The sequence below is a fragment of the Sparus aurata genome, chromosome 6 (genome assembly GCF_900880675.1).
Source record: "Sparus aurata chromosome 6, fSpaAur1.1, whole genome shotgun sequence".
NCBI lineage: Eukaryota > Metazoa > Chordata > Actinopteri > Spariformes > Sparidae > Sparus > Sparus aurata.
Genome location: NC_044192.1, coordinates 22896897 through 22922439, shown reverse-complemented (window position 1 = coordinate 22922439; position 25543 = coordinate 22896897). Strand labels below are relative to the sequence as shown.

The 25543-nt window shown below is 41.9% G+C and overlaps 2 protein-coding genes across 4 annotated transcripts; both read left to right on the top strand.

Annotated features, from left to right (window-relative positions):
- The first annotated feature begins 5110 nt into the window (after nucleotides 1–5110).
- On the top strand, nucleotides 5111–16247 carry LOC115583923 (nuclear receptor subfamily 1 group D member 1-like). Its single transcript, XM_030421175.1, has 8 exons — nucleotides 5111–5868; nucleotides 11397–11708; nucleotides 11817–11905; nucleotides 12024–12168; nucleotides 13732–14315; nucleotides 14429–14614; nucleotides 14708–14918; nucleotides 15018–16247. The coding sequence occupies exons 1-8, from the start codon at nucleotides 5850–5852 to the stop codon at nucleotides 15212–15214; spliced, it is 1743 nt and encodes a 580-aa protein (XP_030277035.1). The 5' UTR covers nucleotides 5111–5849; the 3' UTR covers nucleotides 15215–16247.
- A 3666-nt stretch (nucleotides 16248–19913) lies between these two features.
- On the top strand, nucleotides 19914–24980 carry faim2b (Fas apoptotic inhibitory molecule 2b). 3 transcript variants are annotated; one of them, XR_003984188.1, is made up of 12 exons: nucleotides 19914–20248; nucleotides 21362–21410; nucleotides 21628–21695; nucleotides 21784–21848; nucleotides 21935–21988; nucleotides 22088–22138; nucleotides 22630–22669; nucleotides 22773–22810; nucleotides 22906–22993; nucleotides 23090–23313; nucleotides 23438–23491; nucleotides 23602–24980. XR_003984188.1 is itself a non-coding variant. In XM_030418575.1 (12 exons), exons 1-12 carry the CDS (start codon nucleotides 20234–20236, stop codon nucleotides 23749–23751), a joined length of 765 nt encoding a protein of 254 aa, XP_030274435.1. In that variant the 5' UTR covers nucleotides 19930–20233; the 3' UTR covers nucleotides 23752–24980. The 3 variants fall into 3 exon arrangements, 2 of the variants coding, with proteins under 2 accessions (XP_030274435.1, XP_030274434.1); XM_030418575.1 differs by having other exon boundaries at nucleotides 19930–20248; nucleotides 21365–21410; nucleotides 23090–23185; XM_030418574.1 differs by having other exon boundaries at nucleotides 19930–20248; nucleotides 23090–23185.
- Nucleotides 24981–25543: the final 563 nt, after the last annotated feature.

Genomic DNA, 25543 nt, shown 5'->3' with positions numbered 1-25543 from the left:
CATCACAGAGTCGACAATACAATAAGTACTCTGCATAAAACGCACAATAACAGAGATCGACCAACTGACAATCATCCATATGCATCACATCCACAACTTCAACAAAATGCCAATAAAACAATGGCAGAACCACATTTACAGTAAAGCACTAGCATCAATTAGTGTTTATTCAGGGAGCACTGACTGAGCACTCAGCTCTTCTACAGCAGCACGCTGAGATCACATTCATACGGACAAGGGAGAACACAAATATGGTGACAACCACGGTTGTGACAATGACGGAATTAACAAACTCAAATAAGAGCAATCAGTTCAATGAAAGCAAAAATTAGTGCATGTCAGTCAACTGTTCTCATTTGTGAAAGGTGCAATGTGTAATTATTGGCGATCTGTTAAATTTACACTCAAAAACGACTTGGAGGCGACATTATCACTGCTCGCTGTAGCTGCTGTTAGCTAGTAAGCTCAGTTTACAGTGCAGCTATCGATTGTATCAGTTGACTAGGCCTAGACTAGGAGCTCAGAGCAACATGGGAAGAGGTGGTTTTGTTTTGTTTTTTCGATGGTTCAATCTTTTCTGGTACAAAATCGCTCACAGTTAGTTAGTGAGCATGCTAACCCCATTCGATATCTCTGCAACACAAAACAGTGATGTCTGTGACATAAAGTCAAAAACTGACAGAAAATGTCCTCCAATTCTGTTGATGAGTTCTGTTCATTTTGAATGTTTATAACAAAATATCCTACATACTGCAGCTTTAAGGTATATTCAAGTCAGCATTGTTGAAAACTATATAAAGGAACACTTTTTTAACAAGTTGTGTTTTTAAAAAGTGATGGGGACAGAATCAGCCATTTAGAAAAGTGGCGAGGACACGTCCCCAGTGTAAATGACACCTCTGCTGGGAATGAGACTCAACAATCTGTCTGTCTCATGTGTTTATAAACAGCCACTAACAAATCCTGCACACTAAGTCTTTAAGTAGAGGCCGGGACTGTTAGGAACAAAATGAATTTCCAGTAATAAAAGTAAGCCATTATGCAGAATAACCCCTGTTAGTGTTATATTGTATGTACAGCTAAAGTTAGAGCTTTTATATACTATTGGGTAATTTAGTCCCTAACAATGCCTAATTTTTATAAACTCATAATATGTTTCGAAATCAGAATCGGAATCGTAAATACTTTATTGATCCCCTCAATCTAAAATAAATACATAACTACATCTGATGAAAGCATGTAGAGCAGCAACATGTGCAACATGTCTATCTGAAATGAGGATAACATGGAAAAAAAAGTGGGAGTACCATAAAGTTGTTCCTAATTTCTCTTAACTTCATCATTGAGCAACTGAATAACCTTTCCACCCATATTATGAAGACTCACTTCGCATGTTTCTAAACATGAGTTGGCTCTGTGCATACAAAGATTGTGTTTTGTTTGAACAGAGTTTCGACAGAGTCCAAATGTGCAGACATGCTCGCACGAACGTGTAATAAAGACTCTCTGAGGTCCGTGAAATGAAGATGCTCTATGATTAGCACAGATGGAAACTGATAGCCGCTGGCAGATTACATTGAAATCCAGAGCAGGTGACGAGTTTAATATGAGCCACGCTGTGACCCCATAGCCTACTTCCCCACAAGTTGAAGGCTGCGGTGAGGAGCTTTTCCTTATTCTTTTTTTTTTCTTTTTATAAATTCAGCTCACCTATCGAAATAAGCGAAAGGTTGTGAATAATAATATCCCCCCCGAAGCCTAGGGGTGGTCGACATGACCTAAATTTAAACCTCCACGTGCCCTGCCAGCAACAGACGAATCTTTCCAGATCGTTCTGAGGACGCCGCGCTTTATTTCTGCACATTCGGGCTATTTTACGATGCTCATGTTTGCACAAGCAGCTACTGACCTACATTCGCTCTCTTCCAGCCAATCCCCGGCGTTATTTTGGCTTTTCGCAAACACAATCTGCGGAGAGAAAAGGAAACGTGATGCGGAGGAGGAGGGGCGGTGGGAGTCACGGTGAGCACCGCCCTGCCCACACGTGCCTTCCCATCCAGGCAAAGATCGTCTATGTGCGAGGCAGACAGCCACGCGCTAATCCGAGGCTGCGCCTGTTTCCGGTGTGACAAGGTGGGCGTTGGTCTTCGCGCATGCGTTCTGCTCATTCAGCTTTGTGCACAGCTTTGACGCAGTCATTCAAATGGTAGGATTATATTTTGAGCCCTTGCTTCCACTGCCTTCTGATTGCGTTTAGTATCATTATTATTTGGAGGAGAAAAAAACAGATAAACATTATTTATTTACATTATTTACACCCAATCTCTCTGATATCTTTGGTTGTCTTGTGCTAATGCTAGATTTGTCTCCAGAGGACTTATAAAGCTTGATCTCATCTTTCTGTTTCAAAGGCAAACTTTGCATGATTTGCTGCTGTTTGTAAACACACTGGGTGCAGCAACCCCGGAGGTTTGTCTGCCAACCCACAGCGTCATTTGACCTGTGAACAGTGTTGTAAAAAGTACCCAAAAGTCGTACTTCAAATTAATTTTATTTATATAGCCCAGAATCACAATCACATTGCCTCAGTGGGCTACACAATGTGCATAGTGAACGACATTCTCTGTCTTTAGAACCTCCATTCAAGAGAGGAAAAACATGCCTTTTACTCGAGTCAAAGTAAAGATATTGTTTTAAAACATTAATTTGATCAAAGTAAAAGTCATTCATACAAATAACACCTATAATGAGGTAATAATACAAACACAGAAATATGTATTGTTTCCATAACCGAACAGACAAGCTGAAAAAGGGAATACTCAAGTAAAGTAAAAGTACCTCAAAACTTTACTTAAGTAAAGTACTTGAGTAAATCTACTTGTATGTTATATTCCATCACTTCCTGTGGCTGTTGAAACACAGCCTTGAACTGCAGTTACTGGTTTAGCAGCCTTTTGGCCTGTAACTCCACCCCTTCACCTCCTGATATGAAAATCTGTTGACCGACATGTGATCAGAAAATGACATGACACATTTTGAAGAAATGTCAGTATGATTCATAGCCTTTGACACATGCAGATGTGACTGTATCAGCGGTCTGCAGAAACAATAAGTGCCAACATTTTAATTCTGGCGAGTGAGATGAAATGGCTGACGTCCAGAAACACCCAAACATAGCAAAATAATAAGAAAATACAAGCAGAGGGCCGGATCTCTGCACCTTCAAATGATTCAGGAAACTGAAACAAGTCCAGTTGACTACAATACAGCACTTAGAATAACCATGACCTGGATGACTGAGAACCTTCAATGCCACCTTTAAATAATAAATTAATTTGAAAAAAAATAATAATAATCACATAACTAATCTCTCTTTGGCCTTTTATTTACTAATTACTTTAACATTGCTCTTACGAATGCCAACCTAGTACATTCCATCAAAAAACTTAAATGTTAAAGGGGCTGAATGCAGCAATTTGTAGCAGTGTACACATATGAATCTTTTTGTTTAATTATCCATATGTATGCAGATTATAATGTGACATGAAAAATGACTGTCTGCCTGTGGATGATTTGTTTAAGGAGTTTAATGTTGCTGGACTGTGGATATCTTTGTAAAGGACTCTGGTGGGACTTTATGCTCATTCTCAAGTGCCTCATCTCAGTGCCACTCTCTGCTATGCTAACAGAGAGCAACAGGGGCTAATGTTAAACGCTGACATGGGCATCACAGCCATTAAACCTGTTGTGGTGGTGTGTTTACTTGGGCAACTACAGCTCACAGTCGGCTGCATCAGCACCGTCGCTGGCTGTTTGTTCGAAACAACCGTGAGAAAAACAGAGGCATTGGGAATTGACACCAGAAAGCCTCTGGAGGAGATCGGTGGGATCTGCACCTACGGTCCAGTACCTGCTCTCATATGTGCTCCTGTGTCCACTTCGCCCTGGGTGACCTGGTAATGCAACGTACAACCAGAGATAGGGAGGGAGCTCAGTGCGCCACAATAAATACAGTTTAGCCAGCCTACAAACGAGACAAGAGTAGTTATCAAACATGCTTCCTAACTGTATGTTCAGTGGCTCTTGTGTTAGTGTGTTGACATTGTGTTTTATGATGGGTGGATGTCATAAAAATGAAAACTATAAACATTTATTTTTTAATTAAAATCTAAATTGAAGGGAATAAAATAGGATCTAACTTTAAATATAAAACTGTCACTCATTAATGTTATTTAATTATTTTAAAATAAAGTGTCAATGCATCATTAATGTTGATATACTGCAATCATAATTTCAGCTAAGAGCTTTAGTCATTGAATCAATTTACATATACATTCAAATATGTGATCTAGGGCACTTCCTCTGGATGAAATTGTAAAATGTAGGCCTACTGATTAATTTTTCTCGTGCTACTTTAGCCAGACATAGTATCAAACCACCTGTTAAAATGCACCAGAACATATCATATGACAAATACACAAAGAATTTTGGGGACAACGGCAACCACCCCGTTGAACCGCTGATAAAACTGTCTGCCTACAATTCAAATGCTTCCTATGCCTATGAACATTAACATAAACATGAACATAAGCAGAGGTTCCACAGAGCCCCTTTAGTGCAGCAGGATAATGTGATGTGATGGGATAGGTAGAAGCAGAAATAAAGGCTTTTCTTGATTGATTGACATTTAAAAACAGAATTACCATGGGATACATTTTGTCTGGCTCACAAACACATAACATTAGGCCTACAATGTCTAAATCTGAAGGGCTGCCCCCTTTTTACTTGATCAAAAATAATGCCAGGTGCTTGTGCAGAGTGACCTCAACCCACAGCTAAACTACTGGTCTTTAGTCGGTGGCGTCACTAACAAACGTGTTTCTCCTCTCGAGGCTTTCAAACTCACCACCGTCTGCCTTCAACCACCAAACATGTGAGAGGAGCCTAGAAACGAGGGAGGAGTGAGACCTCCTATCCCTCCGCCCAGCCCTTTCTCGTTTCCTCGCTCTCTTATCGACGAGCCCGGGCAGCTCATTAGCATAAAATGTGTGTCAGTAGGGCAGCGTGGCTCACGTGCTGTGCGCACACGCTGAAGAGCTTTAAGCAGCATTCCAATGTCGAACGAGCCCAATGTGCCGTCTCCACGCGGGGCTCTCGGCCAATGAAAAAGTGAGAAGGAGAAAAAAAAAAGTGGGGGCACGTAGAGAGGAGGTGGGTGAGATGTTTTCAGAGAGCGTGACACAGAGAGAGAGAGAGAGAGAGAGATCCCTGATACACATCAACAAACAGGCGGTTGACGGGACACACAAAAAGAGAGGAGGGAAAAAAATGGTCACATTTCTCAGGCACCTGAAAACGTGCTGGTTATTTTAGGACGCGTGTTGCTTATTGATGAGTGGGGTGCTTAAACTACTTCCACTCCGCTCGCTGGTGACACTACATGGCAAGCATACGAATGCTCCAGGACGTGTAATTTAGAGAAGCTCTTCCACAGTGATATCTCACCACAGCCTGGCATCACGTCTCGTGCGTCTTCTCACCTTTGGGGGAAGTAATCTGGATCAAATAGATAACTGCTCTAATTTCTTTTTTCGCGAATATTTCTTTTTTAAAAAAACAACTTTTTCTTAGCCGTTTTTTTTTTAAAACAAAAAGAAAACCCAATGCCCTGTGCACACTCGTGTTGGTCTGAGCTTTTGGATACACTTTTTATGCCTTGGCAGTTCATGACTCTTTCACCTATATCAACGAAACTCCTCGGTGGCAAGCAAACGCGATCAGTCCAGCACTAAACGTTCACGATTAAAACAGCAACGGAGCACCTGAACAACATCGATCTTCAAGGAAACATGGAAAACAGTCCCGGTGGTAAGTTAAGCTTTATATTCTACTGGATGTCTTTTTGAAAAGTCTTGGGATTCAGAAAAATATATTTTAGCGAGTAATGTTTAAAAGAAGCAGACAATGGTGAGCAGATGTCATTGTATACCATATAATATTCTTATACAGCGAATTTTATTTTTTAAGAATGATTTATCAGCACTTGTGAATAATCGCACCGATGCGTTTGTGGTGTATGTACACTGTCCCACTGCATATTATTTTGAGAGACTGTGTTTAATAGTGGGTAGATCATATTTATCAGCCGCAAGTTCGTATTCTCGGCCAAGATGATGTTTATGGAGCTTTTTTTTTTAAAAAAAAAGAAAAGAAATGAATGTCTCTGCTACAATGACACTGGATTTGCACATCCTATAATTAAGGGTTGGTTGAATTTAACTGGCTTTTTATAACTGTAATTCAGCTGCGTAAACATCTGGCGCGTCGCCAGGTGCCTCTGAGCTGAGCCGCAGACAGTTGAGAGTTGTGAGTGAGATATCTGCTGTAGGACAGAGGGAAGTCCTCTGCAGTCTTTGGACGTCGGACTTCCGTTTTTTTCTTGCATGTAAACAAAACTCACGTGAAGCGCGACCCAGGACGACCCTGAGCGGAGCGGGCACGTTCTCCTGCCACGGCATGTGAAGACAAGTCAGATCGCCACTCTCACTGTACAGAAGGTGCTTCAGTGAAACACCTGACGCGTTTATTAAGGGAAGTTGCGAGAAAGTGGATTGTGACTTATTTTTCTCTGGCACTGTGTGTGTCATTTAACTTGGGCTTATGTCGCAGAGTTTCTCTCCGGAACACATGTGAGCGGGGCGGTTTGTGTCAAAGAGTAGTCACGCCCTCTGAGTCAAAACAAGTGCCAACGTTTTCCATCCGTGTCGCGGGCACACATGACTTGAGGGAAGGGAGAAGTGTTAGGAGTAAACACCCACGCCTGCCAGGACCTTGACTCATAGCGGGAGGAGCCGATGAATGAACCGAGCGCACATCATTTATGACACACGCTCCTTTGAAAGTGGTTCCCGTGAATATCAGAAATGAAATGTTAAAATATTTATTAGCGCTAAAATAAAATAAAAATCGAAATGGACACCGCATCACAGCAAGATACAAAAATATACCCTAATAAATGATAATTAATAAATAATGCGCGATGACGCCGCCGTTCATAATCACCGCATGAATCGTAATATAAAATATATATATAGCCACGGTAAGCGACACTATGACGCCCTTGAACAGCAGGTGACTATTATAACTGCCGTGCCATCTCCTCATCCTCCTCTCGCCCGGTGCACCCTGGGTAGAAACCGTCGTGATGATGCTGGGAATCATGCGCCTGATTCTTAATACGCAGCCACCCCGCCTCGAGCTCACAGCACGTGTATACAGCCTCAGATTCCACGTGCGGCGCTTGATCACCCCCCACACCACCCGGGCCCCGCCCCTCTCCCCCGCGCTCTCTGCCGCTCGAGCTCTGCTCGCACGGGGATTCCTCTGTACTCGCTGGTAGCTTGGTCAGTGGGTCAGAGAGCTTCAGCGGCTCCTTCTCTCGCCCTGGTTGCCATAAGTGGTCTGAAATGAGTCCTGGTGAACACAGAGTGTTGTGTTATATGCGAATTATTGCTGTTTGGCGTCTGAAAACGACATATCAACCTACATTTGGCCGCATTCAAGCTGGGTTTTGGGTGACATGACTCACCAGTACCTGTTGTCACCTCAGTTGGCACACACACACACACACACACACACACACACCACTATTTATTTCAGTTTATATCAGTGCACTCTAAGTGCGTAGATAAACTATTATCGTGCATGATAAGCTATAATAGTATTTACAAAACAAGCCAGCCATGTCAGTACAGTTTATCAGAATACACACAGTTGTGCATCATTGTCGTTTTGTTCGTCTTTCCTGTTGAAACCCACAAGAAATGTTATGTAATTATGTGGAATATTGTGTCTCCGGATGTATGTTTTATCTTTACTCTTGCGTATGTTTGCTTTAAAGATAAGATGAAGGACTTTGCAGACTGCTAGCTTCAACGTCACACACCACAGTGTTGGTGGAGGCCGTAATTGTTGTCTCCCTTCCTATAATAGTGTATATGCTCAGTCTTATAGAAGCCAAATGAACGGTAACAATAACACAACATCATTGGTGTAAATCATTGGCGAGTGCCTTAATCAGTAAAGAAACCCTATTTAGTATTTTGCAGGGCATTTGGGGGAAAGTAGTCAACCGTATGCTCTCCATTCAACTGCGCCTGAAGATTGTACCATGTAATATGATTTAAAGAAAAGTGTGTCTGGAAGGGATAATAAGCATTACTCCATGGTTAAAGGATCTCTGTCCAGTGACCTCCACTGTTCAGAGAGATGACCTTGTGACCTAATAGTATGATTATGTGCTGAACATTGAGGATGAAAAAATTATAATACGAAGAATGTTTTTTCAAAACCTCCAATACGTATGAATGAATGCATCACAGGTGTCATTCATGCTAACAGGAAGAATAAGCTCAATGCTGAACTCTGACGCCAGTCTAGAAACCAATTTTCCTTGTGGCTGTAAACTTGACAGATGATCGCTCAACTAGTTAGTTCGCATTAAAAGCCAAGCTTGATTCAGGTGACAGATAGTGTTTCTATCCGAAGATTGGAGTATAACTTCTTCTAATCTGTGTTCGGTTGAACCCTTGAGACCCAAACTTGTTAGTCTTTTGAACTACAGAGCTACTTTAACACATTCAGCAATAATTCACACAGCATTAAGAGATCACTGTGTGATTTAAAGCAAATTCAACTCAGGTTTAGTTCATAGAACCTTAAGTGCTTCATAAAGAGACACATGACACGAGGCCAGCTGTTTCACGTGGAGTGAGGCTTACTGCCCATAGACAGTTGTTAATGTTCACATGTAAGAGGACAGACAAGTTAGGAGGGGGAGTTTCTCCCCCCCCCCCAGATATATGGCGTCTATACAGTGCTCCTGCCATGCACACATGCATGCCCACGGGGAGGGAACACATGAGAGGGGAAGTCACGGAGGACTGGTAAAAGAGGGGGCGTTTTTGTTTATTCTAAACCCTTATGGCCGCGTGTGTATCCACAGGTCACATGTTGTAACCTGTGCGTGAATACAGCAGAGATGATATTCCCAGAGCTCACTCTGGCACGCAGTCAAACCAGATTCCAGGAAATGGTTATGAGGGGGACACGGAATATACAATGTTTTCAAATACGAGGGGCGGAGATTATGAATGTAGAAAGAGGGTGTGGAGTTCATGTGACTGTTGGATGTGACCCTTTTCCTCTGCAGGTGATACACATGTCCATAAAGCTTTATCTTTATCACACACACCGGACACAGCGCAGGCACATGTAACATTTGTGTGTGAGCTGAAGTCATGGTCTTATACTGGAGCTGCCAGCACACACACACACAAGCTGTCAGGCCACCAGAGTACCTTACATTCAGTGTTGACACGTGTGAGAAGAGGAATTAAGGAGGCACTTAGAGCTAAACAGAAACGCAGCACGTGTTCTCTCAAGGAGAGAAAGCGCAGGAGACGAGGGAGCCTTTTTCCTCGGATGATTCAGAGTCCTTGAGAGGAAATGCACACAAAATGACACTGTAGACAGTCCAAGGGTATTGTTTGTACTTTAGATGCGTCACGTCTCTTAACTTGACTGCAGTGACCTGTCAGGCAGAATAAGGACGAGTATTTTTGTTACAAAGCTGTCGTTGAAGCGATAGTCACCCCCAAAGAGCGATCATGATCGTGATGACATCAGCCAAGTGATGCTGTATCTGCACATGGGAAACATTTTTGTTAGTAGGCTTCTATGTGAAGGTATTTTGACATCTGACACAGTGATCTACAATCAAATTAAAAGCAGGGCAACCTCTGAACTGAAGATGTGGTACGTCATAAGGGGAAGAAATATAACTGCAAATGTCTCTAATGATAGAGGTTTTTTATTATATATATATATATATATATATATATATATATATATATATATGTATATGTATGTATGTATGTATGTATGTATGTAATTTGTCTACTTTTATTTACATGATATTATAAATTAAAGCAGTGATGCCAGCCTTGAAAGTTGGTTAATGAGTTTAAATACCTGTGATATAAATGCAGAAATTCTTGTCTCAACTGGCTAAAACCCTCAAGCAAATCATTTAAATGTGTCAAATGAGCGGCCAACGTGACTGTAACCCTCTGCACGGTTTCTAGTGGCTCTGTGGAATGCCTCCCCCTACATCTGTAGTCACAGCATTAAAGCCCTCTCTATTCCAAACGTGATCAGCCCCAGCGCTTGTTATTGTACTGCTGCTGTTGTCTACACGGGACTGCGCAAAGAGCCTTGTGAGCCGGGCGGGAACTGTGTCAAGAGTCCATGTGAGCTCCCGGTCAGGTGGCTGGGTCTGCAGGCCCGCAGCCAAAACGGGGAGGGAGCAAGGGGAGGAGGTAGGAGAGGAGGAGGAGAGAGAAGAAGGGACGGGGCGGGAGGAGGGGGAGGAGGAAAGCCTCAGTGCTGAAAGCAGGCAGGCAGGGAGCTGGCTGGCTCAGGCTGCACGTGAGGGGCAGGCTTTCATCTTGCAGGGAAGAACACTGTCTCAAACAAGGGGGGTGGGTGGGCATTGTGTTGAGGGGTAATAGGGCATTTCCGACTTGATTTGACATCCCTAAACAAAGGCGTGTTTATAGCTTGTCTATGGCACTCATTGTGGACATATGGTGGCTGACTGTCATGTTGTGATAAGCCTTTTATGGTGTTTCCTGTCGCTCACATTTGGCCTATTGTATCACAGAAATGTAATTAAATGTCATACAGTTTCTAGATTTTCATTTTAATATGGCCATAGGGTGCCATACAAGGATGTGAAAATGATAATGTAAATTAAATTATTACATTTTCATTTTCATTTTTACTCAAAAATTACAATGCTATTGTGGAGTCACATTTAATATGAATCTAATAACCTTTCAAGTTTACATTATAATTTTAATAAAGTCCCCTTTAGGCATCCATAAATCCACCTATCAAACAGTTAAATGTTGTGGTATTTGTGGGTAAATAACCAGAAAGTGGGTGCTGGATCAGCTGATAGTGGTGTTTATCTATTCACACAACACTCTCCAACGGCTTTCCAGCATGCTAAAGTTCCAATGCGGCCATTGAATGACAAAGCCTTTTTTTATTTGATGATACAACAGATTAGAAACCAAAAGACTCTTTTCACTTATCCAGGTCAGAGCTGTTGTTGCTCTGGCTGTGACATTTTTTCTAAATTATTCACCAGATCCAATTTCTGTTGTCCCAACTTGATCAAGGTTTTTTGTGTGGTTGTGGACGTCTGCCAGCTAAGCTCACTGAATCAAAGCAGAGCCTTGCTCAATACTTGCACTCCCACGCGCATCTCGCATGTGAACGCCGACCTAGATGCAGATGACTGATTTTTTTGCCCCTCTCTGTTCCTCCAGGTGGTGTTATCTTGTACGCTGGCTCATGCGGCAGTGCCAGCCCGAGTCCTGGCAGCCCTTCAAGTGGATACCAGACCCAGTCGCCCTCCTCCCACTCGCAACCTTCATCCCCAGAGGGTGTCTCCTTTCAGGAGATTGGGCCCCTGAAGCAGAGAGGGGAACAAGGGGGAGGAACTTCTCCCCCGCGGATGGTCTTCCAGTTTCCTGAAGTAAACAATGCCCCCGTTACCCAGATAACGACGGTATCATCGGCGACCTACAACCATCCCACAGTGGCCAAAAGACCCTGTGGTTTCACTGGAACATTCACCAGTAAGTACCCACTCCCTTCCCTCCTTCCTATTCGCCCCTGTGTTCACCTGCTAGCGCTTTTGTTATTGTATTTCTCCCTCTGATGATGGATGTGTGCCTCTTTCATAGAGACTGGAGGTATGGTGCTCCTGTGTAAGGTGTGCGGGGACATCGCCTCTGGGTTCCACTACGGCGTGCATGCCTGCGAAGGCTGCAAGGTGAGACCATACAAATACAGCCTTTTGTCATGTCTTTGTTTTCCTTTAGCAGGTACAAGCACACTGCCACAAAAGACGCCCTTCTGACTCTTTATCCTTCCTGTGTTCCCCCCTTCAGGGTTTCTTCAGACGCAGCATTCAGCAGAATATCCACTACAAGATGTGTGTGAAGAATGAGAAGTGTCTCATCATGCGCATGAACCGAAACCGGTGCCAGCACTGCCGCTTCAAGAAGTGCCTCTCCGTGGGCATGTCCAGAGATGGTGAGAAACAAGACACCAAGACATATGGCAACTTAAACTGAAATGATTTTTTTTTGTTTTCTTAGTTTAGAGGGAGATGATCTCTCCCTCTCTTAAATAGAGAATCATTATTCAGAGGGAAATTAAGAAAGTAAACTTACTCTTCGAGGGGCTGTTGGTGCTATTTATTCATCTAAATTGTATTAGTCTGAGTAGAGACGTCTACCATCTCTCGCATACAATATTACAGTCAAGAGAAGTCAGACATCTCTATGGCCGATACTTCCAAAAGTGGGCGAATGACCGTCCCTTTAAGAAACGCTCCCTCCTCATCACAGAATATTATTTTCTCTTCATCTTCCTCTCTCACCCTTCCCCTCCTTTTGTCTTCTGCCCCCTCCCCTGCCTTCCGCTCTCCTTGCCCCTTCTGCCTGATTTATGGCAAGAGGAGCTCCTCAGTCCCAGTAGTCATCAGTCATCTAGAAAGTGTGACAATTACAGTTTATTTTTGGAAACTGGGGCACAAAGTTGTTGATTACTCCAGATGTACAATCTTGCCCATTTATTTTTCTCAACACTGACATTTACAGATAATCATGTCAGACGTAGCTATTCGGCCCTGTTCATCATGAAAACCGACTTGAAATTACAATAATATTAATATGTTTAATCTTCCCTACTGCTGTATTTCACCGCAGGACTCTGATCTCCCGGGATGCGGTTAAACTGGGTGATAATAAATCATGCTCTTTACTGGAGCAAAATTTTTAGCTGACCTAAAAAAAAAAAGCCAAAATGCAGCAGTGAAAAAGTCACCTGCTAATTCACCGGATCACAACAGGGAAACACGTTTTCACTCACTTTACAGCACAGGCAGTAAATAAAAAAGAAAATTTGTAATGACATCCCTTCTCAAGAGCCACAGATTGATTTTCATGTCACGTCCTCCTCTTGACAACAAAATATCTCGCAAATTTACTTTTGATCATCCAATTGTTTTTCCCACCTTCCACCTCTCTCTTCACCTCTCCCACCTGCTGCGACCTTCGCACTTCTCATTCACCCTGTCACTTTATGAAGGACGTCATGTTCAATGCTGTTGACCCAGTGACCTACTTCCAGAGAAAAAAAGAGAGAGCGAGTGTTCAACTACAAGAACTAGAGGGAAAGGGAGAGAGAGAGAGGATGAGGGGGGGAGGAGGGGGGTGGTGTAGCATACAGCGTGCTATAAATAGGGCTGTCAGTGGAGGTGCAGAATTGAACAGGGGGGGATGGGAGGAGAGGAAATGCTGGAGAGGAGGATGAGGCAGTTGGCTGAGATGAAGGCTTAAGTGTCTGTATTGTGGTGGAACAGCTGTGATGTGCACAGTAGAAAGGTTTCGGGATTAGTAATCCACAAAGAGATTATGGTTTTAGAACAAGAAGCTGTAGTTTCACTATCGCGTTTGAATGTGAAAATAATTCTCACTGCCTGGGTTTCTGTTTCTGTATTATTCAAGTCCTGCCAGTAAGAAGCTGGCAGACGAATCGATGCTCGATGCCAGTAAATGCTAACAGAGGATGCTCTCTTCTGCTTGTCCTCAGCTGTGCGTTTCGGGCGTATACCCAAACGGGAGAAGCAGAGACTTCTGGATGAGATGCAGAGCTACATGAACAGTCTCAACGAATCAGCTTCCATGGAGATGGAGGTGTCATCTCCCCCCGAAGCCCCCTGCAGTCCACAGAACCCGACCAACGAAGGAGTGGGCTCCATATCGCAGTCTTACCGCAGCAACCTGATCAACGGTGATGAGAAGCCGCTCAAGATGGCTGCCAGGAACAGGAACGGCAACAGCAATAGCCGCTCTTCGTCTTTCCAGAACAGTTCAGTACAGGAGCCCTCACACTCTGCTGCCCCGAATCAGCACACAGTTCAGGGGGAGCAGGTCAACCTGACATCCAGCTACCACGTCACCACAAACTGCCCTGTCAACAATGAAAACACAGCTAATAACACAAATAACATCGACAACGCCAAGTACAACTTCTCCTCCAATCAGAATCAGTGCCCCTTCAGTGGCAGCGTATCATCTCATTCCTACCATGCCAATCAGAACGGCTACTCAGCCAGGGATTCCCAGAACCAAAGCCCCTGCCCCTGGAAGCTAAATGGAGGAGCCAAAGTGCTGGTAAGACTTTTATTCTCCCTATCGAGTGTGTGATGTGAATATCTATCAATTGAATATAAAAAAAAAGTCCATTACACTTTCTTTAATGTCCTCTCTCTGTCTGACTCCTTCAGGCGTGTCCTCTCAACTCATGTCCCGTGGCTCCGGCCAGTCGCTCCAGTCAGGAAGTGTGGGAATCTTTCTCCCAGTGCTTCACCCCCGCTGTTAAAGAAGTGGTGGAGTTTGCGAAGAGCATCCCGGGCTTCCAGACTCTCAGCCAGCATGACCAGGTCATGCTGCTCAAATCCGGCACTTTCCAGGTACATCCAGTTACATCTGTGAGATTTTTTCTTGACTTACTGTTTTTTGATTCCTTTGGGGTGCTGACGTGGTGTGCTTCTGTCTGTACGCAGGTTCTGATGGTGAGGTTCTGCTCACTGTTTGACCCCAAGGAGAGGACGGTGACCTTCCTCAACGGGCAGACATACTCGCTGGCATCCCTGAGGGCTCTGGGCATGGGCTCCTTACTGGACGCCATGTTTGAATTCAGCGAGAAGCTTGGCTCTTTGGGCCTGGAGCCGGATGAGATGGCACTTTTCATGGCTGTTGTGCTTGTTTCAGCAGGTAAGAGTCACACATCCCATATATGTTCATACATTGGAGCGTGTACTTGTTGTTTGCCTATCCTTGAGTCTAACCCTGATTTCTCCTCTCTTTGTACAGATCGCTCTGGTATAGTGGAGGTTGGAGCGGTGGAGCAGCTGCAGGAGAATCTCATAAAAGCTCTGCGCTCTCTCATCACAAGTCGCCGCCCAGACGACAGCACCCTCTTCCCAAAGCTGCTGCTACGTCTGCCGGACCTGCGCACCCTGAACAACCACCACTCTGACAAGCTTTTAGCTTTCCGCATAGATCCTTGAGCTCGGCGAGCCGAAGCTGACCGAGGTATCTGCTTTGGGGATCCTCCCTGCGTCCCCATGAATGCCTGGCCTTCCACATACAGCACACTGGCCTATGCATGATGGACAGCTGTCGTGGGAGCTGTGCCAAGTCTGATGCTGTGTGGAGAGTGAAGGGCGTGGGCACAACAGGAGGTGGAGGCTCCTGAACACAAACTGATTCCTCCTCCACTCATTTCCAGGCCCACTTGAAAAAAAAAACTATCACAACATAGACTGTGTTCTTCCTTCGGTTCTTTGAGTCAACATCAGACCATTGAGTCGTCACCTCTCTCCCTCCTGGAGTGTGTCCGAGACGGGCTTCTGTCCTGAAGACCAAAAAGAAGAAAGACTAGACTTTGTCCTCCAATCCCAGCTCACAAAGCTAAACAAGAGGGAAGCACAGACACATGTACAAACATTCACCAACAATGGTTTCTTACCGTACATTCATGCTCCATACAGAGTGTAAAGGGCACTTTCCAAGACCTTTTGAAATCAATGCATAACATAGCAATAGAAATGTCGGTCTGTGTATGCCCTGTTGAAATGACATAAGCTATTTTCACAACATGTCACCATGTGGGAAGTCTTTATGAAAATCACCCATTTGTGATTGAGAAATGTATAACATTTTTAAGAAATGAGTCATTTGCATTGTATTTGTATGCGGTAATCAGGGAGAAATTATTGGTCATTTTTAGACCACGTCTGATGGGTTCAATGTCGAGGTTCGTTCCTGTAAATTTTGTACATAAACCTTGTTAGTTTGCAGATTCTTCGATATGTAAATGAAGTTAGTATTGAGGTGTTGTATGATGTCACCAATAATAGATTGCTCTCCAGACAGCAGCATTTGAACCACGCTCTGAGTATAAACTTTTTAATTTGAAGATATATAATTGAGGATATATAAATGTGTCGTTGACTGACTGCATCACCATGTGAATATTTTGTAAATGTTTTATGGTTACACCATAGAGTACCATTATTAAAAAATAACGTTATATAGCAATTTTCCTTGTGTTCATCTTTTTTCACTTCCTTCCTCACTGTGATGCTCCCTTCAGGCACACTGCAGAGCCGTAACCTAGCAACAGGGGCAATCAGCCAATCGCGCTCCAGCTCTGAGGAGCCATTAGGGGCCTCATTATAAACAAGAAACACCACTTGATATTTGAGTGTGTGATAACAAGTAACTATAAATTCAAAGAGCGATATACGTCAATAAATACAAGGCGAAGTTCTTTGCAAACACCGACACAAGGACAACAGGAAGGACCCTCACCTCTGTTATCTCTGCAGTCGACTGAGAGGGCTGGGAAAAACTTCCAACAGTACAAATGTTTGGGAACATTTAACATAAACAGCAGCTCTGGCCTTCAGACGTCTGCATCACACCCGTACATGTGATGTATTTGTTGATTTCTTAAATAACTGCAAATCTCACATACATATATAACAGTATAGCTGGAATTTATTCTAAAATGTATGTTCCCCCTGCGGTAACTATGATCAACTTCTGTGACTCCTCATCTGACTGCTTGTTTCAATTCAGCAACTTGAATGAAAGCCAAAAATCTCAACTCCAAGTGCTCATCTGGCAATAAAAATATCTCTAAGCAAAAGCACACGTCTCTCCCTCAGTGCCAAGAAATGAAAAATGAGGCATCAGCTAAAAGCCACAGTGCCTCCAGAGCACAGCCAAAACTTATGTTGTGAAAAAAAAGTATGAAACTTCTCACCAGCAAGTCTCACTGCCGCCTCTGCTGATAATGAGATACAACCAGCGTTCTAGTCTTTTCTATTAGTCTTGTCGTGGTCTTCACACGCCACCTACTGGGCAGCACGACAACAAGAACACATCTCGATCATGACATCATTTCATGATCTAGCACAGGGGACCAAATGTCCCACCTGTCAAAATCAATAAAAACACTACATCGCCCACAACAACACAGAAAAATGTAGTGATGGAGGTGTGTGTGTGTGTGTGTGTGTGTGTGTGTATACATCTCTAAACAGCAAAGAGTCAGCATCTATCAAAGTGCATCTCAAAGGACCAAGACCAGGACCAGAATACCTGATGTCTAAAGTTCATTCATGAGGTATGAGACAAAAAATCTCACTACGAGGTCTGTTTAGTAGCTGATCTGGAACATTTGATCAGATCACATGATCGTCATCAACAAACTGGAGGTGTACAAATTTCATTTATTTTTAAAAGTAGCCTTACAGTGAGATAATTTATCATTAGCCAGTATCATTTCTAACACGCTTCCATCTTCTACATTATTCTAACATGTAACACATCAGATACAGGTATCTGTTTTTTCTCTTTCTAAGATAAAAAACAAAATGACACAATGGTATTGTCTTCATAATGATTATGTTTAAAGTTCAGTTATAAACAGTGTCTTTTCTCACATCTGTGGATACTCACTGACGTGTTTTAAGTGGAACAATAACAAAAATATCAACGTTCACATTAATTATGTGTGGGAGTGTCCAGCTGGGACCAAGAAGATAATGTGGCTCATGTGTTTTCACCATGAAAAGTCAAAGACACACATCACTACATTTACTGGTCTTATCCCTCTGGCCCAAAGATTACCTGATTACCTCTCTTGGCAAAGAAGCAAAGGACAAATGTAAGGAACAATAACCTGCTACCTATGTGTGCAGCACAGGTTCCCAAATCATCTTGTCTGCTGGTGCCATCTACTGGCTACAAGAAGGAAGTGTAAACAGAAGTAGCTTTTAATGGACTGAGGAAAGTGACTGAGGAACCTTCATATACTTTTTGCAGTGGAACAAAGGCTAAACTATTCATAGCATCATATCATTTAGCATAAGAATCTGTGTATTCTTTTCTTCTTCATTGTTTTGTATGGCCTGAAGTAGAGGTGTACCATGAGTTTAGGTCACATACTTCATACTACTAAATATTCCTATACAAGTAAAAATCCTTGGTCAAAACATTGCTGAAATAAAACTATGAAATTGTAAAAGTGGAAACTATTCCTATATAAGTAAAAATCCTTATTATCCTAAATTGTCATCAGTAAAGTATACACATGCTTAAGCAACTTTAGTCCTCATGATGCAGTAAAATGTTCCCTGTCAGGGTTTTACCATTACAGTATATCTACTCTAATGCTCTATTTTCTGCTTTAGATGCTTGAAGGCAAGCTCATTTTACTTGTTTATATACTGTCAGACAGTTTATTCTCCAGCAACGCATCATATTCTATTGGATCATCGTGTTTTTGTAGTATAGCTTTTCCTTTAAGAGTCACGTATCTCTAATAAGTCAAGTTTTCACAAGAGAAAAAAAGCCATGTTTTCAGCATGGTGACGACGCATTTTCCAGATAATGTAAAAAAAAAAAAGAAAAAACCCAAAACAGTGATAAGGGAACAAGTGTAGTAAACAAAAAGGGATGAGGGATGGCAGGGACAAGCCCCAGCTGTAACCCTTGTTGTTTATCATCATCTTTAAATCTTTTAATTGTTACTGCATTGCCACCATTACATTAGTTGACACAACTTGACACCTGTTAACTGTGTGTGGTTAAGAAATCTACTGATTATAAAACAGCAAAAGTCATTGTTGGTGATAAATTGTGTCACATTAATTTAGTTATTCCATGAAATTTGCTAATTTCATGTGTTAGTTTTATGTGAAATGTTAGCGGATATGTAATTTGAGCCAAACAACTTACATTATATACGGAGCCTGTTAAAGCTAAAACAGTCATTAATCAATATCTGCACTTTCATTTTTTTAATATCTTTAAACATTTGATCTGTGGCCAAACACCGCCTCTGGATGAAATTGCAAAAGGTGGGCCTACACATCATTTCCCTCACGCTTGTACAGCCAGATACATTTAGGAAACCCCTGGCTACAAGGAACTAGGACACAGTCAATGACATCGACTCTATTCATTGTTTAAATTGCTTTCTACGCCCCTGTTGACGTTGTCTCTGTTAGTAGCTCAAAGGAGGGAGCTTTCTGGTGAATCTCATTATTGCTGTTTTTAAAGATTAGTTGTGTGTGCTCGGTAATGTTCTTAAAGTCAATCTCATTAGTCAAGTGTGCCTGTTACTAAACCAATGTCTTACACAAAAGCATGATGTCATAAAGTTCACCAGATCACTGTTGTGTTACTAAAGAAAGAAGACAATGACTAAATGATATGGTATGAAAAAATAGTCCACAGTAATCTTGTTGTTTGATCTCAAAAAGGCTGAGATTAGAGTGTACAATGAATAGTATAGTATAAACAAAAAAAATGGATAATCGTACAACATACGCATTCTTGATAATAATGAATATTAATGTTCTCAGTCAACATGTTGTTGTATATAACCAGTTTCAGGTGTGCAGTGCTTTGTTTGTTTTGTTTTAATCTAATATTTGTATACAGTTTGAATAGGCCCACTCCAAAAGTGGAACAAAATAGTTATGTAATGCATATGTAATTCAGACATATAAGTCCTTTGAGTCTTTCTGGTAAACTCCAGGATGATTAACTGTCCTGGAACACTGATGAGGGGTCTGTGCCAGCAAAGGGAGACATAAATGACACCCCTGTTCAGCAGCAGCAGTGGTACAGTCAGGCCTGGTCTCCGTGCTTTGGGAAGACCTGGACCTTGCTGGAGCGGCCTCATCAGGCCGGGGATAGGGGTGGCGCGGGATCAGGGTTAGAGAGAGATTAACCACATGGAGGCCTATAAAGCTTCGGTGTAATCCGCACACTAGAGACAAATTCAGAGCAAACAACTAGTCTACAAGCAACGTTCACTCACAGTGTTTTGGACCAGACGAACCTCAACAAAACAAGAGGAAGAGGAGATCAGATTTGTCATATTTTGGATTTATTTCTGGATTCTTATATATTGGAAGGAGTGCTTACAAGTGTACATATTTTAACTGTGACTTCAGAGTAGTCCACCACCTCATCAGCAACACAGAGGAGCAAAAAAGGGGGAAATCATGAAGAAGGGAAAGGTATGCCTTTTACTTTCCTGCCTTATAGTTGCAACACAGATGGAGTACTGTATCATATTGTGATTGGTCCATAAAGAATCATGACATTTCAATGTGATTTAATGAACTCGTTTGTTTTAGAAACTGTAATAGATACCTATATTCTCCAAAAAGGTTATGCAATTGAGTTAGGATTGTAGAGTTATGACTGTCTCTGATCTCTGTTTATCACAACATGGTGGAAGACACATTCATCAACTAAATTGTGACATCATATTAAAAGACTTGATGTTTTTTTCATGTGTGTGACCGAGCTCACTAATGAACATCATTTTCCTGCGTGCTCCAACAACAGTTTTATCTGTACTGGTTATAAAAAGATGGAGGCTCGTCACATTCACCCTAATCCTTTGAACTAATCAAACATGGAGGCTGTTCTGTAGACAGTTTTGTTATGGGATGCTGTCTGCGGCATTGTCGTCATTATAGTTTTGTAATTTTCATTAGTTTGTGATTCGTATTTTGTTTGAATTTCTTTTCTTTTTTAAAATTTCAGTAAGATTCCAGCGTGTGTTAACTTGTTTCAGTTTAGTTATTATTTGAACACAGCTCTTCCTGAAAGCAGCTGACACACAGCCCTGTTGACATCCCGGTTTCAATGCCTTTTTGAATGAACTGAAAGATTTACTTGGGTGGGAAAGTTGATTTTTGAGTCTCTTTTCGCAACGGTTTGGGCTTGTAGGTCATCATCTCAAAGCATCAATATTTAACGAGTTGGTAATGACACCCAAAAATCAACAGTCTTACAAAGCGGATCTTTAAACTAAAGACATTTCGCCTATATATGTATTTCATTCGTTACAGTTTGTCTCTGTGTTTTTTTTTTTAAAGTCCATTTATTAGTTTAGGTTCAGTTAAACATTACAACCTCGGTCTGCAGGCAGCTTTAACATTAAAATCGAACATGTCATTGACTCTGCACAGCTAAAGAACAGGTGAACATAAAATTAAGACAGTGCTGGTTAATGTGTGTGGGAGTAAATATGTTTCTACCGAAAGACACCCTGACACTTTGCTTTGAATGCAGCTGATTACACCTTGCAATGACCCAACTAACCAAATATGCAATCCCAGCAGGTGACCGATGACAACGAGCCCCCCACTTATCAGGAGGCGACTGCAAGTAAGAAAGTGTCTCCTTGTGGTTTGACATATTCCCTTATAGCAAACACTATATGCCTATTTGATTCAGAGCACCAGATGAAAACGAATACGACTGACATCATATAGACAATTTTTTTATGATGCTTCTTTGCAAATTCTAATCCTAATGATCAATCTTAATAATACTGCACTTAGTTCAGGTGTAAACGTTGTCCTCCTGTCTCCTCTTTCCGCAGGCTATGGTGACATGGAGGCCCAGTTCGCCTGGGACGACAAGACCATCAGGCAGACCTTCATCAGGAAGGTACGCATGTGAAATGAGAAACAAGTGACACCCTTACAAAAACATCCTGAGACCATTTAGCTCTGACGCAGTGTGTGTCCTCCCACAGGTTTACGCCATCCTCATGGTTCAGCTGCTCGTGACAGTCGGCATTGTGGCCCTCTTTTCATTTTGGTAAATGCTCTTGTGCTTGTCTGCATCACTCCGTAACCACTCAGATTAAAGCATGAATTAAATCCATTTCATTTCTGTCTCCACAGTGCACCTGTGAGGTTTTTTATTCAGACTCATCCAGGCCTGTACATGGCATCTTAGTAAGTGGAAACACATCATAACTCACATTACAGAGTCACCTTTTTCTGTTATTCATTAAGTTTTGTCTCATCATTTTCCTCTTCTTCTGTTTTTGACAGCCTCATGTTCTTTGCCACCTACATCGCGCTGTCCTGCTGTGGAGACCTGAGGTAACCCTTCTTTACACTCAACGCAATTAATCATTCAAGCCCGTCCCCCAAGTTCTTAAAAGTCAAAAAGGTCAAAGACCGCAACCAATAGAAGCTCCTCTCTCCCGCAGAAAACTCTGCTCCTGAAACACCTTGCCAATAGTCCCGCCTTTAATTCAGTCACACATTTGCATAACTTATGCCTAATGGCTAGTTTGGCACCTAAGAAATGATTTAGCAGAGCTGTTCAGTTGTTGTTAGCGGTGTTGGGTCAGGCATGTGTGAGCTGACCAATCAGAGCAGACTGGGCATTCAGGAGGGAGGGCCTTAAAGAGACAGGAGCTAAAACAGAGTGTTTCAGGCAGAGGAGGAAGACATTAGTGCAACACTGGACAGTAACAGGGCAGGAACCTGAATATTCACATGTCTCTTTTAAATCACATTCATGGTGCTGTGTAGATATAAATTTGTTGATGAAGTGGAATTTCTTCCCTTTTTTTAAACGTCACCAGGAGGCAGTTTCCTTGGAACATCATTTTGTTGGTCCTCTTTGTGAGTACTCTTCACCATGACAACAGCACAATACAGTACAATACAACATGCCCTCACACAATCGAGCCTAACTGTGGTAACATTTCTCTACTTTTCCCCTCAGACTTTGAGCATGGCCTTCATGATGGGATTTGTGTCGAGGTAAATATACATTGTAGTGCAGTCATTCTGGTTGACACACTGATTTCAAGTAATCTGAGCATTAGGAGTGAAAGACTGCCTTCTCTTCACTCCAGCTTTTACAACACCAAATCAGTGGTTCTGTGCCTGGGAATCACAGCTCTGGTGTGTCTTTCTGTCACCATCTTCAGCTTCCAGAGCAAGGTGAGATGAGCCGCCTCATCCACTTTCAAACCACCAAATTAAACATACACATTTGGTTTAATTAATTTGATCGAACGTCTTCCCCTCCTGTTGCAGATTGACGTCACATCCTGTCAGGGCGTCCTGTTTTCTCTGTGCATGGTCATGCTTCTCTGTGCCATCACTCTCTCCATCGTTGTCCCTTTCGGATATGTAAGTTCAACCCCAGCCATCTGCGCGAACCCACCTTTACTAGGAAGAGTCCAAAATAGCTGAGATTAATGATGAGTTAAACAACAGTTGCAGGTTAAAGCCTCAGGTGCTGTCGGCTGTATATTTGGGTGCGTGAGAGGGGATTAGCCTCACAGATAATCGAGCAAAGCCCTGCGCTGTCTTTCTTCAATTAGCATGCTGCTATCCTTCTTAGCTGTGTTTTGTAATGCGGTTTTTTCCCTCACACCACAGGTCCCCTGGTTACATGCTCTCTATGCCGTGGGAGCATCTATCCTCTTTACTCTGGTGAGAATCAAACATTTGAGAAACATCACTATTTCTAAACTGAAGTTTTTTTTTTTTTTTTTCTCATGTGCTCTCCTTGGTTTCTCCTCATGTCTCTCTTTCCGACCCAGTTCTTGGCATTTGACACTCAGTTGCTGTTAGGGAACAAGCGCTACAGTATAAGTCCAGAGGAATATGTTTTTGCCACCCTGAGCCTCTACCTGGACATCATCTACCTGTTCAGCTTCCTGCTACAGATCATGGGAGGAGGCCGGGATTAAAGAACTACTTCTCCCCAACGAATAGCGACACTGTTTGTACTCCTGACAAACTCAGCTCGAAGTTACGACCCTCATGAACACGTGTAGTACCAACCAGGCAGGATGTACTCTACAGATAGCGACATCGCCATTGAAAATATATTTATAGCCAAAAGAAACATGGCAGTAATGTTACATAACTTACTAGCACTCAAAGTATGTACATTGTGTCTAGAGTGCATGGAGAAATTAATATTTATCTTGAAGAAAACACGTTTTTAATCCTCTTTAGAATATGAAGTAGAGATGCACTTCAGCCTCGATTGTGGCTGAATCGAGTGGAAAAACAAACACTTTGACAAACGATCCTGACCAAAAACAACTTACACCTGCCAAAAACTTTTTTTTCATCCATTTTCAGAGACGAAAAACAAGTAGCTTTTTTACCTGTTTGCACAGTTTCATTTTTTTCACCCGTAAAACTTTTATTCCACCTGCTACACAGATGACCAAAAAAAAAAGGAAGAAGAAAAGAACATAAAAAGATTATCCCACCAAAACCATTTTTCACCAGTTCTAGAGTCATGAACAAAAGAAGGAAACAATTCAGATCAGACTGGATCACCAAAAAAAGGGCTCAGGGCTTTCATACTACTGTGACCTCACCATCTAACAGCGTGTGTTTAAAGAGTCATTTGGAAAAAAAAAGGCAAAGTTCAGTTTCCTTATCTCTTATCTCTTATTGAGCCAAAAAGAGAAGTCAGCACTTTTCAAGGTCAGCTTTAATAATTCATTGTTTCACAAGCTATGTAAAGTAGATGCAGTTTGTTTTATACTTGTTTTTAAAGCACATTGTCATAAACAAGTAAAATGTTCTGCTGTAAGTGTGTGAGGTGTTTTACATACTAGGAGCTCAGTTGGAGCAGGGATGTTGTTTGGGTGGTGGATTACTGTCTGAGTGGAGCCTGAACCAGAGGATTTCGGCCACCGTCAAGTCTTCACCAAACACAGAGGGAAAGAATACATAACCTACTTTAATCACACACTTTAGCACTTAGAGATCAGTTGCAATTTCTATTGTAACTTTAATGTGGCCTTTGGGATGTGATAGATTATTATTATTATTAGAAATGTTAATGTAAACTATGTAGTAAATATAACAAGTAGCATGTTAACATTTTTTCAAAGACAACCAGCCATGTCCATTTGATTCTGACATTATTCAAATAAAACCGACACATTAAAAGTTATGTATTTGTCATGTGGAATTATTATTATTATTATTATTGTTATTATGATGATGATGATGATGATGATGATGACGTGTGCATCGCTAAGAAGTGACTCAGCATCACAGCAATGATTATTAATCCATTTATAACATAATCGTGAAGTTAAAGGTGCACTATGTAGTTTACAAATACATTTTAATCAGAAGAGAAAAATCTTCATTGACTTCTTTTTTTTATGACTAAATGAACTAAATAAAAAACTCTCCTTGTTTTCATGACAGATTAAACTGAATAAACAAGCTGACCTTAAAGGACAACACAGTTGAATTCTGTTTTACTTTGTTTGTGTGTGGCGGACCCTGCCACCTTTTGTAGCTTCAAACAGTGTTCTGGACCATATTTTCCTCTGAGAACAACTTGTTAATTCAGTTATGGAAACATTCATATTTTTGAGTTTGTATTATTGCCTCATCAATATTGTAAAATAGAAAAAGCATCCTAACAAATTACGTTCTTCAATTTTAAAGCAGTGTTTTGATAACTGTTTATAGTTTTATAGTCAAGTTTACAGAGTAGATGAA

Coding starts and splice junctions, on each gene's coding strand:
- LOC115583923 (XM_030421175.1), top strand. Junction 14,316..14,428: donor ATGGAGGAGCCAAAGTGCTG/GTAAGACTTTTA, acceptor TGACTCCTTCAG/GCGTGTCCTCTCAACTCATG. Junction 14,919..15,017: donor TGTTGTGCTTGTTTCAGCAG/GTAAGAGTCACA, acceptor CTCTTTGTACAG/ATCGCTCTGGTATAGTGGAG.
- faim2b (XM_030418574.1), top strand. Junction 21,411..21,627: donor TTATCAGGAGGCGACTGCAA/GTAAGAAAGTGT, acceptor CTCTTTCCGCAG/GCTATGGTGACATGGAGGCC. Junction 21,696..21,783: donor GGCAGACCTTCATCAGGAAG/GTACGCATGTGA, acceptor GTCCTCCCACAG/GTTTACGCCATCCTCATGGT.